The following is an 11,015-nucleotide window of genomic DNA, read 5'->3' as shown; positions in this document are numbered from 1 at the left end:
TGAGTATCTTATTAAAGTTTATTTAAATACTTAGGAGTAATCAAGCTCCTCGACCAGTTCGTAGAGGATGGCACCATCGGTGTCCTTCGTTGGAGATTCATTGTCATTATCTTGACCTTTAGGCGCAGCTTTTGTCCTACTTCCCTTTACTTTGCAAGGACCTGCAGGTGTTTTTAAAAGCTTGGACCTGGTTAAAAATATAAGGGAATAGTTAATAAACTACTGGATTACACTCTAATGTTGCAACATACGCAATTGTCAGTTCGTCCAGCATTGGAAGAAGTGTGGATCGTGTCACTCCGCGAGCTTCCTCTTCGGCCAGCTCCTTGGGATGCGCCTGCCGTTTGTGCGATCGACAGTTGGAGCCATTGGCAAAGTCTCTTCCGCAAAAATTGCACTTATACGGCCGGATGCCGGTGTGAAGGATGAGATGTGCCTTCAATGTCTTACTTCGCTTGAACGCCGATCCGCAGACTTCACACTTGAATTGCCGTGTATCTGAGTGCACCAATTTGTGTTTGTTGAATGTGCGTCGGGTTTTTAACTTCAAGCCGCATACAGTGCACTCGTAGATCTCGGCACTATGCGTATCCAAATGGATCTGGCCAAAGATTAGGTAACTAGTTAATCGCACTGTAGTGGATTAGCGTACATGACAACCTACCTTTAACCTCGCATTGTTTTTAAAGCCTCGCTTGCATACGGGACATTCGAAGGGGCACTCATCCGTGTGCACAAGTTTGTGATCCTTCAGTCCCGTAATGTAATTGAAGCTCTTGCCGCAGAGGTCGCAGACATAGGGCTTTATTTGGTTGTGGATGCCTTCTATGTGTCGCTTCAGTGTTCCCGCGGTGGTGAAGCGCTTTTCGCAGTGTGGACAGCAGTTATCTGTCCTTGGTTTGGCGCGTACATGGGTTCGGTGGTGGGCATGCAGTTGGGCGACTGTTGGAAAACATAGTTTGCACTGATTGCACTCCAACTGTGGCAGGTCATCGGCCACAGTGTTGTGAACCTCCTCCATGTGACGCTTGTAGGCTTTGGGTTTCTTATACGGCTTTTTGCAAATATTGCACTTATACATGGCTGGTTCCTCTGGAATTTCATCCTCCTCATCGGTTACATGCTCTGGGGAGATATCTTCCTGGGTATCCTCGTTTGATTCCATAGATTCCACGGTGTCTTTTGTTTCTGCGGGTTCCTTTTGCGGATCGTGTTGTACTATTTCATATGTTTCCAAGTGGAAATCTGAAACTTGGCTTTCTTCTATAATCTGCGACTCCTCGATATAGCGTTCTTCTGTCATGTGCTCCACTTCCTCCACTAAGCAATCTGTAGCGTCTTGGGGTTCCACCTCTTCCTCCACAGCTTCAACCACTTCGCCCACAGTGTCAATCTCTTCCTCCACAGTTTCAACTTCTTCCTCCACAGTTTCAACCTCTTCCTCGGCAAGATCTTCCACCTCTTCTTCTAGGATTTCCTCTTCCACCCCAGAAATTTGCATTTCTTCTTCAATAACATCTTCCTCTTTAGGAAAGTCTTGTTTTTCCTGAAGACATTTTTCTTGCACCAAAAAATTTGGTATCATTAGGATTTCACTTTTCATTCTACTGGATGTTTCTGTTTCGCAGACTATTGGTTGTTCCTCGCTGATGATTTCTTCCTCAATCTGGGGAAGACTTTCTTCCACGGCGCCGAGCATTATATGCTTCCATCCATCGGTGGCCACACCGCAGTCCTCTCGAATTTTCTCATAATCCATCAAATTATTAGAGTGTAACATCTGCAATTTGCTGAAAAGGATCTGCACTTTGCGAACCCTCTCCGAAAACTCGATGAGGCAGTCCATCAATGTGAAGCATTCGGCACACAGAAAATTGCTCAGCTCATCCTCCCTTTTGATCTGAAAGGCATGCTCTTAGTGTTCTGTTTGGAATATGTCAATTTATAGCAATTACATCGACCCAAAAATACTTGCCAATGGTCATGGCCATTGTGCTCGCCCAGGAGTTTTGTTTCGCCTCCCTGAAGAATACATTTTGGTTCGTTGGATGCTCCTTGGAGCACAGGCGACACCATTGGTGCCAAATTGTTGAATCTCTGTTTGCGGCTTGTGTTTCTGCGAGAATATCCGACATATTCAGAAAACATCGAAAATATACTTTCGTTTTGTTTTGATTAACAGCCCTGCCTTGCAAAAATACCAGGGCTGCAAGCTACGCAAGTAAACAGGGCGGCGGACTGTTCCATTGGTTAGAGTTCACGAACCACAGGTTCCAGAACTACAGAGCGATTATTTAATGAAACTGTTAAGGGCAAAGAAACGGAATGTTTTTTATTTGGCATTTCATTTTTATTTAAGTCTTTTCGTAAGTTTTTAGCAGCCGTTTAACATATAAAACTCTACAGCTAAAAGTACGAATATTTTTGAGATTCCGTTGAAAGAATCGCAGATTTATTTGTATGTTATATTATGTATACTCAAAATTTTGATTTAATTTCTTTGAAAACGTGTACCAATTTTACAAACCTGCCCTTTTAAAAGATTAAAAACAAATCGTGATTAATTTACAAAATAACTTATATTTGTAAAATTCAAAAACTTTCTACTTAGATATTAGTATTTGTGTTATTAACTGCGTTAATTAGGTCCATCATCACTCGAGCTCGTTTTAGACATTATGAGCATTCTTAAACTGTCCGTTATTTTTGCGTATGTCCAGTGTCAGCGGCATATACGTCTAGTATATAGTATAGGTAATTTAGCTTAGCAGCTAAGGGTAACTAAATAATGCACTAGACTTAAACTAGGTAAGTGTACGAAACAAAATACTAGGTGTCCTTCAACTGCCGTTGATGGCGTCCTCCGACTTCATCGTCGAATTGGAGAACTGATCTCCGCCGGCCAGAAGATCGGCACTGGATGCGACTGGTTGCAGCTGTGCCTGTTGCACCGCCACGTTCACTGGGACCATTGGCACCATCGGCACAGCCGTGGCTTCCATTCCGGGAGCGGTGCTAATGGTTCTGGCCAGATTCTTCTGCTGTCGCATCAGTTTCTCCTTCTCGCGTTCCGCCCTCAGCTTATCGAAGTCATCGCCCTCGTCCTCGGGCTGCACAGCCGCATTGCCCAGGAGATCCGTGGAGGACCGCAGGTCCATGTTCTCCACTGGAAACATAGATGGTAAGTGTGAGTAAAGTATATGCAATGGTTAAATTCATCATACGCAACGTGCAACGTCTACGAAATGGCTAGGACTAATGCTAGGCGGGTACCAATATGAAGTTGAGGTTACGGGTTCATGGCTACCTATTTGACCAACCAGAAACCTATTCTGCGGTCAAACATAGCGCTAATTATTTAATTTAAAAGGGCCAAGCTGGGGTAAGTACTCAACAAGTGGGCATCGCTTTCAAAAAAACACATGCCAATTGTTTCAAAATTAAAATAGATTACTAAATTAAAAATGTAAAATTTAAGACAGTCTGGAAAATATACATATTTTGGGAAGTTTTTGTTTTTCGTTAGCTTGAATACAAAACTAAATTCAATAATTAATAAATCGTTACTATAAAACAATAGGCTTATTAGCGATAATGATTAATTTTTCAGAGTATAATCAAAAATAAATTGCTAGAATTAGTAATAGTTTATTTTTTGTTATTAAATAAGTTTCAATAGACAGGAAATGACTGTATATATATTTTTTATAAATAAATCATAATATAAAAACAAACAATTCAACAAAAATAAGAGTGTAATAGGGGAAAACCAGCAACGATTACGTAGAAGAGCAAGCTAAAATATTCGAACAAGTTAATAGGGCCAATGGATGTGAACTTTACCGGGCGTGACGAACCACCTGAAAACCTGCGGTGCATCGGGCCTCTCTTTAAAAGTTCCCGAATTTGTTGAAAATGAAGATACACAAATGTTAAAAATGAGTTTAAGAAGCGGTTGGGCGCTCTAACACATCCGCTGATTGGAATGGGAAACGGATAAGTGACTCACCTGTCTCTCGGCTGGCGCCCTTCTGAGGATCGTACAGGGACTTGGAGCTCTCGCCCACTGGGGAACTGGGTGCAGTGGCTGCATTGGACAGGAGCAGGGGACTGCCGCCCGCAGGAGCCGAAGTACTGAGCAGGGCATCCACTCCGCCAGGTGGATATAGGTTGGGTTCGTACTGGGACTGGGCACGATTGTATGAGGGCGGACGCGATGGGATGTCCACCGGTTCCGAGTGGGCCGGTGGTGGCTGCAGCGGTCCAGAGGTTCCAGCTCCCGACGAGGTTTGTGCGAATATGTCCATGACATTGGGACGCGGCTCATTGGCTCTCATCGATGTTATGGTCGCCTGTTCGTCCACCTCCTCGATCACTTGCTGCGTAATCCTTAGACTGCCAGCTGGTTTTCCGGCCGATGTAGCCGATCCTACAACGGCAGCCGATAAACTCGCCGAACTGGCGCTGGCCGGGAATTTGTAGGGCTGATCCTGACTGGGCGTGGCCGATCCCGGCCTGCTATCGTCGCGGCTCAGGAAACGCTTGAGGGCCGAGGCCACCGTGTTCACCCGGGATAGAGTTCCCGAAACGCTCACCAGCGAAGGCGAGGAATCCAGGCGCATTTTGCCATTTCCAGCTGAGAAGTGAATGCCACTGGCATCATCAGCCTAGTTTTGGGGAATAGAAAGCATCACGTTAGACATATATTAACTACTTAGTAGATAGATTGTGCTTGTTTTAGTTCCGCTGTGCCCGGATTACTTGAAACCATTTAGTGCTCTAAGGTCAGTGCAGCAGAAAGCAATTGAAAGTCGTGCAGTGCGAAGTGCTGTTAAAGGCTTAGGCTGTGGACAGATCTTTTAGACAATTAGAATCAAAAGTTAGTATTCACATTCTTAAAGCATAGAGACACAAACACCATTCTTAACTTATGGTTAGACTGGAGATAGGCACAGTAAGATAATAATAAAAACTGAGGAATAATAAAAAGACTTACAAAAATCGATTTATAGAAAAATATGAGTACGAAAAGTTCTAAAGTAAAAGGAACATCGATAAAATAGTTCAAAATACAAATACTTAAAAATAAAATTAACATTTAAACAATACTGTGCCTGCTCCTTATTTTAATATACAATCTGTACATCTAGATTATTTATAATATATACCAAGCACCGCTGTAACTCAGAATGCCAATGAGCGATTTGTGATCCCACAAAAGCAATGTTTCTTCGTGTTGAACAAGAAAAAGAGGTTAGAAATTTTAAATTTTGATTTGGATTTGGTTTTAGTTTCGACTTGGATCGGATCGCAGGACGAGGGAATGATGAATTTTGTTAACCGATTGAGTGTCTGGTGCCAATGCTTCGTAACGCTAGGGAATGCGGCCAACGTTTTGATTCTAACCTCCTCATCTGGCGAGCCCTTGGGAAAATCATAAGTAACGGTTTGGACGCCGGAGTCCGCAACCGGAACTTGAACTTGACCCGTAACCGGGTTCGGGGCTTTCGCGTCCGCAGCGGCGGCGGGATCACCATTAGCATTACCAACCATTTCATCGATGCGAACGGACGACATTGTCGATGGCATGGCCGCATTCTTGGGCACCTCGATCTTGGCAGTGGACGGCTCTGGATGATTCTCCCGGAATCGCTCGGCAGCTATTGTGTAGGGCAGCTCGTTGGGGAACACCTCGTCCCAGTACTGATCCTTCAGCAGCTCCGGATGGTCGTGATGCATCTCGTCGACGATCAGATAGGACACCTGTAGATTGCGATCCACCATCCAGTTGACCTGAGGAATACGTTTTATTGGTTTTTTTCGCAGAGCTAATAAATCATTTTTTAATGCGTACCTCAAAATCATCATCGTCTTCGCCAAATGGATTTATCAGCGACTCGGCCACCTTGAGCCAACCCATGTAGAAGAAGAACTGCAGCGTTGTAAATACAGGAAAGTATAGATCCACCTTGTTCAGGTATGTGGTATTGCCCACCACCTTGCCATCTGTCCATTGCTGACCCATGCAGCAGGTAAGGAAGTACGAATACACCGCCAGGGTCACCACTTGGGTGTACACCAAAGGTACACTGATGGTATCGTAGCTGATGAGGAGTCCACACTGACCACGAAACTTGTTCAGCTCATCGATGATGGTCTTCACAGCAAAATCATCACGAATGCGACCTTCCTTTCTGGCCCTGGTTATAATGCTGGCAGCCCAAACGATGGGCAGCCAGTGCTTCGAAGGTCTGGGAAAGGCCTTGTTCATGGTCTCGATGATGGTCTTCTCATTGTCATTGAGCAGACCCGCTTCCACCAGATTATTGAGGCCGGGGAAACGCTTCTTCACCCTGGGCGACACATTCGCCAGGACCATCGTCAGGCAAAGGCACACATATCGCATAATTGTTCGTCTCATCATGCGTCCTCGCTCATCCTGGCCATGGACATTCGAGCTGACAAACACGGCGATGGGATCTGGCCAGGGAATGGAGGTGTACTGGTTCCACCAACGGGTCATCACAATCGATACATAGAAACCCAGGACGAAGGACAGGGGTATGAGTTCTCTGTAACTATCACAGTACTGAACAATGGCCTCAAATGTTCTGAAAGAAGGTGCATTATAAGTAAGCTTCTTTAAAATAGGACAAGCTTTTTTATAACTCACTCTTTTTGTGCAGGATTGAGGCCAAAGCGATACACCATGTTGATCGCATAGTATATGGTCAAGAAGGCCAGAAGATCTAGCCAAACCAGTTTGTAAATGCTTCCTCGCCATCTGAAAAGGTGGAAAATGAGTATTGAACCTTTAAATTCGGAATTACTATACAATGCGATTCTTCCACATCAGCCTATAAAAATAGAGCGAACACGTCAAGCTAATCAGCATAAACTGAACCTTATCAGGCAATAATAGGTTCTGCTACGGATTCGTTCCAGAATCCCCACTTGATATTCGAATGCGTATTTGACCAGCGGCACTGTGTCTGAGGATGATATGTCATGGCGAATCTAACCTGCTGATATGGGCTGAATTATTTTGGCCACTTGTTGTTGACACACGAAACGTCATAAAATATACTTGTAGCCCTCGAAATATAAACATTGTCTGTAGAATTTTGCGCCTGACTTGACATGACGTTCAGACGATATTTATAAAGCTTATCAGGCAAATAAAGCGTGATATAATGAACAATCAAACGATATTTTACGGCCAAGAAAAGGTACTTTACTGAATACAAAAGCAATATTATATGGTTATTTTTTGGAAACTTTGAAAAGAGCGTTCTATGGCAGGACCAGTGAATCATGAAGGGAGATTCCCATTGACCATGGGTTATTGACCATTATTTGGCGTTATAAACAGCAGCTTAATTAGATCATCAACTATTTAACTGGCAGCCCCATAGATTACAAGCCATATCAGCAATACATGAATGGGCGAAATGCGTAGGGAAAGAACTCTCTACCCCCACATTATTAAATTAGAATTCAGACAACAAGCCGTGACAGATGTCAGAGTTATGACTACACGGGTCTAGATTACACATAATATAGAGGAGGAGGTAGGGGTTTCAATTGCAGTTTGCCATATGAAGGAAAGTGGAAAGTTATATAATTTGCATTTGCTGCACTTGTGTGTTGCTCTGCTGATTATCCCAACCAATTCTCCGAAGTGTGTCAATGCAATGGTCTATAATTAGCAAAGCAGCTAACAATTTCGCACTATACTGGCATAGCATATAGATGATATTGGGTGAAGTACATAAGCCTTTAACTTCACTCACCTGAGCAGCAATTTGAGAAAACAGCCAAAGCCGCGACAAGTGGCCACTTCACCTGTGTACGTAATTGTCATTGTTCTCTCCTATTTTAATTCCACCTCCAATTTAGTTTGTTTATAGTGCTCTTTTATAGCTGAGATTGTTGTTCTTCTTTCCGACTGTCTTATCGCGTCCCACACATCGTTGTTTGTCGAAAATGAAAGTTCCACTCTTCACCTGAAATGAAATCAGATAGAACATACAATTTTTTTTTATAGAGCACGGGGTTATGTAATTTCATAGCAATTACTCATGGCAGTTCGAGGAATCGGAGACAGGGCTTTCACAACCTGTAGTACAATAATGCAATTTGAAATTCTAAAATCGATATTTTTCACAATTAGACATGCGACGAAACCGGTGAAGGAAACTCGCGGCACGGAAAACAATTGAAATGCATTTAACATTTAACAGAAATGCAACAGCTTCGGGCTGATTATATTAATTGCCGCCATTTATATGGACGATGCCACAAAAACCCCGATGCATGTTCAGATACTTCTGTGTATATAAATGTATCTGAAAACGCGCTGAGCTAAAATACACTCAACTTTGCGTGTGGGCGATGTCAAAGTCAGCGTTTGAGTGTTTGAGCGGTCTCCATTTGATTTCGAGAGGTGTCTCTGGGGGTCAGTTTCCAACGATTAGATACCAATTAAGCAAGCAAACAAGCTCAAAGTTACACATGCCGTTTAGATATTGAATTCTTCGGGGAAGTACATTATGTAATGATGCCAAGATGAGCTCATTTAGTTAGCTTTCCTCCTCCATATACATATAGAGTAATGAATTTCCGTCCTAAAAGAGAGACTGAAAAATGCGAGAATTTCTGCTAACCGGTGAGCTAATGATCTAAAATCACGCCGCGAACTCGGCTCCGAGCTCAAATTATATTACCAAGACCATTCCGACCATGTGCCATGTGATCCCGGCCTTTCTGGTGGGGCGATCATGACATCATGATTCGGTCGGTTTACTCTATAGGTTTGCAGAGCGATCGTAAAATTATACACAAGAGCAAATTATATAATAATCATAGTATTTTAATATTGCAGCAATACAATATAGAATAATATGATAGCAATAATGATATTTGCCATATCAATCCTAATAAAGTTAAGATCATAATAATGATTGTAATATAAAACAAATAATATATTTTTCTCTGTGTATGCTCGTGTTCGATTTGATTTATTTCTCTCATGAGTATAAGCCTTCAAAAAAACAATAAAGTGACGTAGTTTGCTAACTACTAGTTTGATTACACCGTCAAGGTAACTCATCGTTTTTAAGGGTTTATTTTACTATATTTTAAATAAGATTTCCTAAAGTCTATTGATTTATCACTCCCTTGTGATCCCTTGTTGTTCAAATAGCAAATGTCCGCGAGCGTTTTAAATTCTGGATAAACAATGAGAAATGCGATAGGACCGAGACTTTCAACTGTATATATAGTAGGTATAAACCAAATAAGCTAATTTATCGTATATATACGAGTATAAACGAAGTAAGCAAGTAAACAGATGCGGACAAAAGACTAGTTGTGTACAATAAAAAAAATAAAGAGTTAACCCATTTTGTTTGAGCATTGTTAAGCGAAAATATTTTATCGTGACTGTTCTCTTCATGTTTTCAAATGCATTTGTAGCTAATATCTTGACCGCAGCTGTAGGAAATGATCGCAGTAAATAATTTACTGATGCCTAAAGCAACAAAGGCGGATCATTATTTATTGTTTCCATTTTTGCCTTTTTCAAATCGCTGTGTTCGGAGGTTTACCCTTCCTCTTCAATACAGGGTACTGCCCTGCCGAACCCTTCTTGGATACATATCAACCCTATATATCAACCCAGAGACATTTTGCTGATTCCTTTGTCGCAGACAATTGTTTATTGAGCAAACTTTTCGATGCGCTGGCTTCGCGATAACTGACCTCTTCTCTGGGTTTTATATAAGGGTCGCAATATTTGCAGATCGGAATTTCAGCGTCAACATCGTTGACCTATAAAGTCAAATATATCGGTCATGTTTGCGAACTGGCCACCATTATCTTTCCCATTAGCATAACATTCAATATTTGTTACACTGATTCTAGACTGACGACAACATTCGAATCCAAATCACCGAGGTTAATGACTTTTTCGACGAACACTTGGCTGGCGAGAGTTGTCAGTGGGCCAGAAAGGCGCGTGGCTAAATTTAAATTATTCTCAACCGAGTGCTCATTGCATTTTATTAAAATTCTTGGCATTGCAGACGTTTCGAGTAGGAAGAACTGGCAAAATTTTGGGTAGGCGACAGTAGAAAGTAGTGGCAGTAGGTGGTCGAATGTTATGAAACATACAGCAAATAATTCTTCAAAATAATACTTTATATGTACAATTATGTACGTTTTCATTCACAATTTTGCTAATTTATTTCGAAGGGGTGCGGGGTAAGCAGCACAATCTAATTGAATTATTTGTATTTAATCATAACTTATTTTATGAGAGCCTAATTATTAGAGCAATAAATTATTACATATTCTCTACATGATTTATGATATTTTCCGCTTGACAATTGTGTTATCTTCAACGCAGCTTATAAATAGTTTTCTTTTGGTCACCCAAGTAATTTGCGTAGAGATTGCATATGCAAAAGCAAATCGGATGAGTCACGGGATATGATACATCTACAGTATACATGCTATATAACTAAAGGGCATTGTTTGGATTTGAGTTGATGTTGACCAATTTTTGCGAACTGCAATCGATTTTAAACTCATTCGTCGCGCGTTTGAAAACAGATTTTAGTTGCTATTCCTGGCGGTGCACTGTTATTAAATCGCTCCACGGTCACTTACACACTTACATTTATTTGTGCATGTTGTTGTTGTGACGGTTGTTGTTACTTTGATTCACGGCACGCAAGCGGTAGCAACAATAAAGTTAACAAATTGGCAGGTAGCAAAAAAAGAGGTAGAAGGGCTTAGACAAACACACTAACATGGGTTTATGTGCGAGTATTTTCTTCACTTTGTGCCTTTATGCTTAACTATTTCACGTTTTCGTTGCCGCCGAACTTCTTACACAAACACTAACACTCACACACACTCAAACAGAAATACATGGCCACGTCCATGCTCAACGACCGCCAATGTGAAACTGAAAAGAACGCCATGGCTTTACGTTTTCTTCCATTTCTCTC

The 11,015-nt window shown here is 41.8% G+C and overlaps 2 protein-coding genes across 5 annotated transcripts; both read right to left on the bottom strand.

Annotated features, from left to right (window-relative positions):
- On the bottom strand, positions 1 to 2,226 carry LOC6728671 (zinc finger protein weckle). The gene is made up of 4 exons (XM_016177055.3): positions 1,956 to 2,226; positions 665 to 1,900; positions 252 to 601; positions 1 to 187 (listed from the first exon to the last, which is right to left on the bottom strand). The coding sequence occupies exons 1-4, from the start codon at positions 2,133 to 2,135 to the stop codon at positions 31 to 33; spliced, it is 1,923 nt and encodes a 640-aa protein (XP_016035335.1). The 5' UTR covers positions 2,136 to 2,226; the 3' UTR covers positions 1 to 30.
- Positions 2,227 to 2,560: 334 nt separating this feature from the next.
- Positions 2,561 to 11,007, bottom strand: LOC6728670 (bestrophin-2). 4 transcript variants are annotated; one of them, XM_016177051.3, is made up of 8 exons: positions 10,680 to 11,007; positions 7,794 to 8,006; positions 6,674 to 6,784; positions 5,855 to 6,611; positions 5,407 to 5,793; positions 4,010 to 4,667; positions 3,844 to 3,888; positions 2,561 to 3,166 (listed from the first exon to the last, which is right to left on the bottom strand). In XM_016177051.3, exons 2-8 carry the CDS (start codon positions 7,862 to 7,864, stop codon positions 2,841 to 2,843), a joined length of 2,355 nt encoding a protein of 784 aa, XP_016035331.1. In that variant the 5' UTR covers positions 7,865 to 8,006; positions 10,680 to 11,007; the 3' UTR covers positions 2,561 to 2,840. The 4 variants fall into 4 exon arrangements, with proteins under 4 accessions (XP_016035331.1, XP_016035334.1, XP_016035332.1 ...); XM_016177054.3 differs by having other exon boundaries at positions 5,551 to 5,793; XM_016177052.3 differs by lacking the exon at positions 3,844 to 3,888.
- Between the last annotated feature and the right edge of the window lie 8 nt (positions 11,008 to 11,015).

The sequence above is a fragment of the Drosophila simulans genome, chromosome 3R (assembly GCF_016746395.2).
Source record: "Drosophila simulans strain w501 chromosome 3R, Prin_Dsim_3.1, whole genome shotgun sequence".
NCBI lineage: Eukaryota > Metazoa > Arthropoda > Insecta > Diptera > Drosophilidae > Drosophila > Drosophila simulans.
Note: the sequence above shows the minus strand (reverse complement) of the source record. Positions and strands in the feature narration are given on the sequence as shown.

Bases quoted from the DNA above. Each gene is read 5' to 3' on its own strand.
- LOC6728671 (XM_016177055.3), bottom strand. From the start codon at position 2,135: ATGTCGGATATTCTCGCAGAAACACAAGCCGCAAACAGAGATTCAACA. The intron at 1,901-1,955 runs GTAATTGCTATA...CATGCCTTTCAG, and splicing joins GCAAGTATTTTTGGGTCGAT to ATCAAAAGGGAGGATGAGCT. The intron at 602-664 runs GTAGGTTGTCAT...ATCTTTGGCCAG, and splicing joins AAAACAATGCGAGGTTAAAG to ATCCATTTGGATACGCATAG.
- LOC6728670 (XM_016177051.3), bottom strand. From the start codon at position 7,864: ATGACAATTACGTACACAGGTGAAGTGGCCACTTGTCGCGGCTTTGGC. The intron at 6,785-7,793 runs GTGAGTGAAGTT...CCACCTTTTCAG, and splicing joins TTTCTCAAATTGCTGCTCAG to ATGGCGAGGAAGCATTTACA. The intron at 4,668-5,406 runs GTTAGAATCAAA...CCCCAAAACTAG, and splicing joins AGGGCTCGCCAGATGAGGAG to GCTGATGATGCCAGTGGCAT.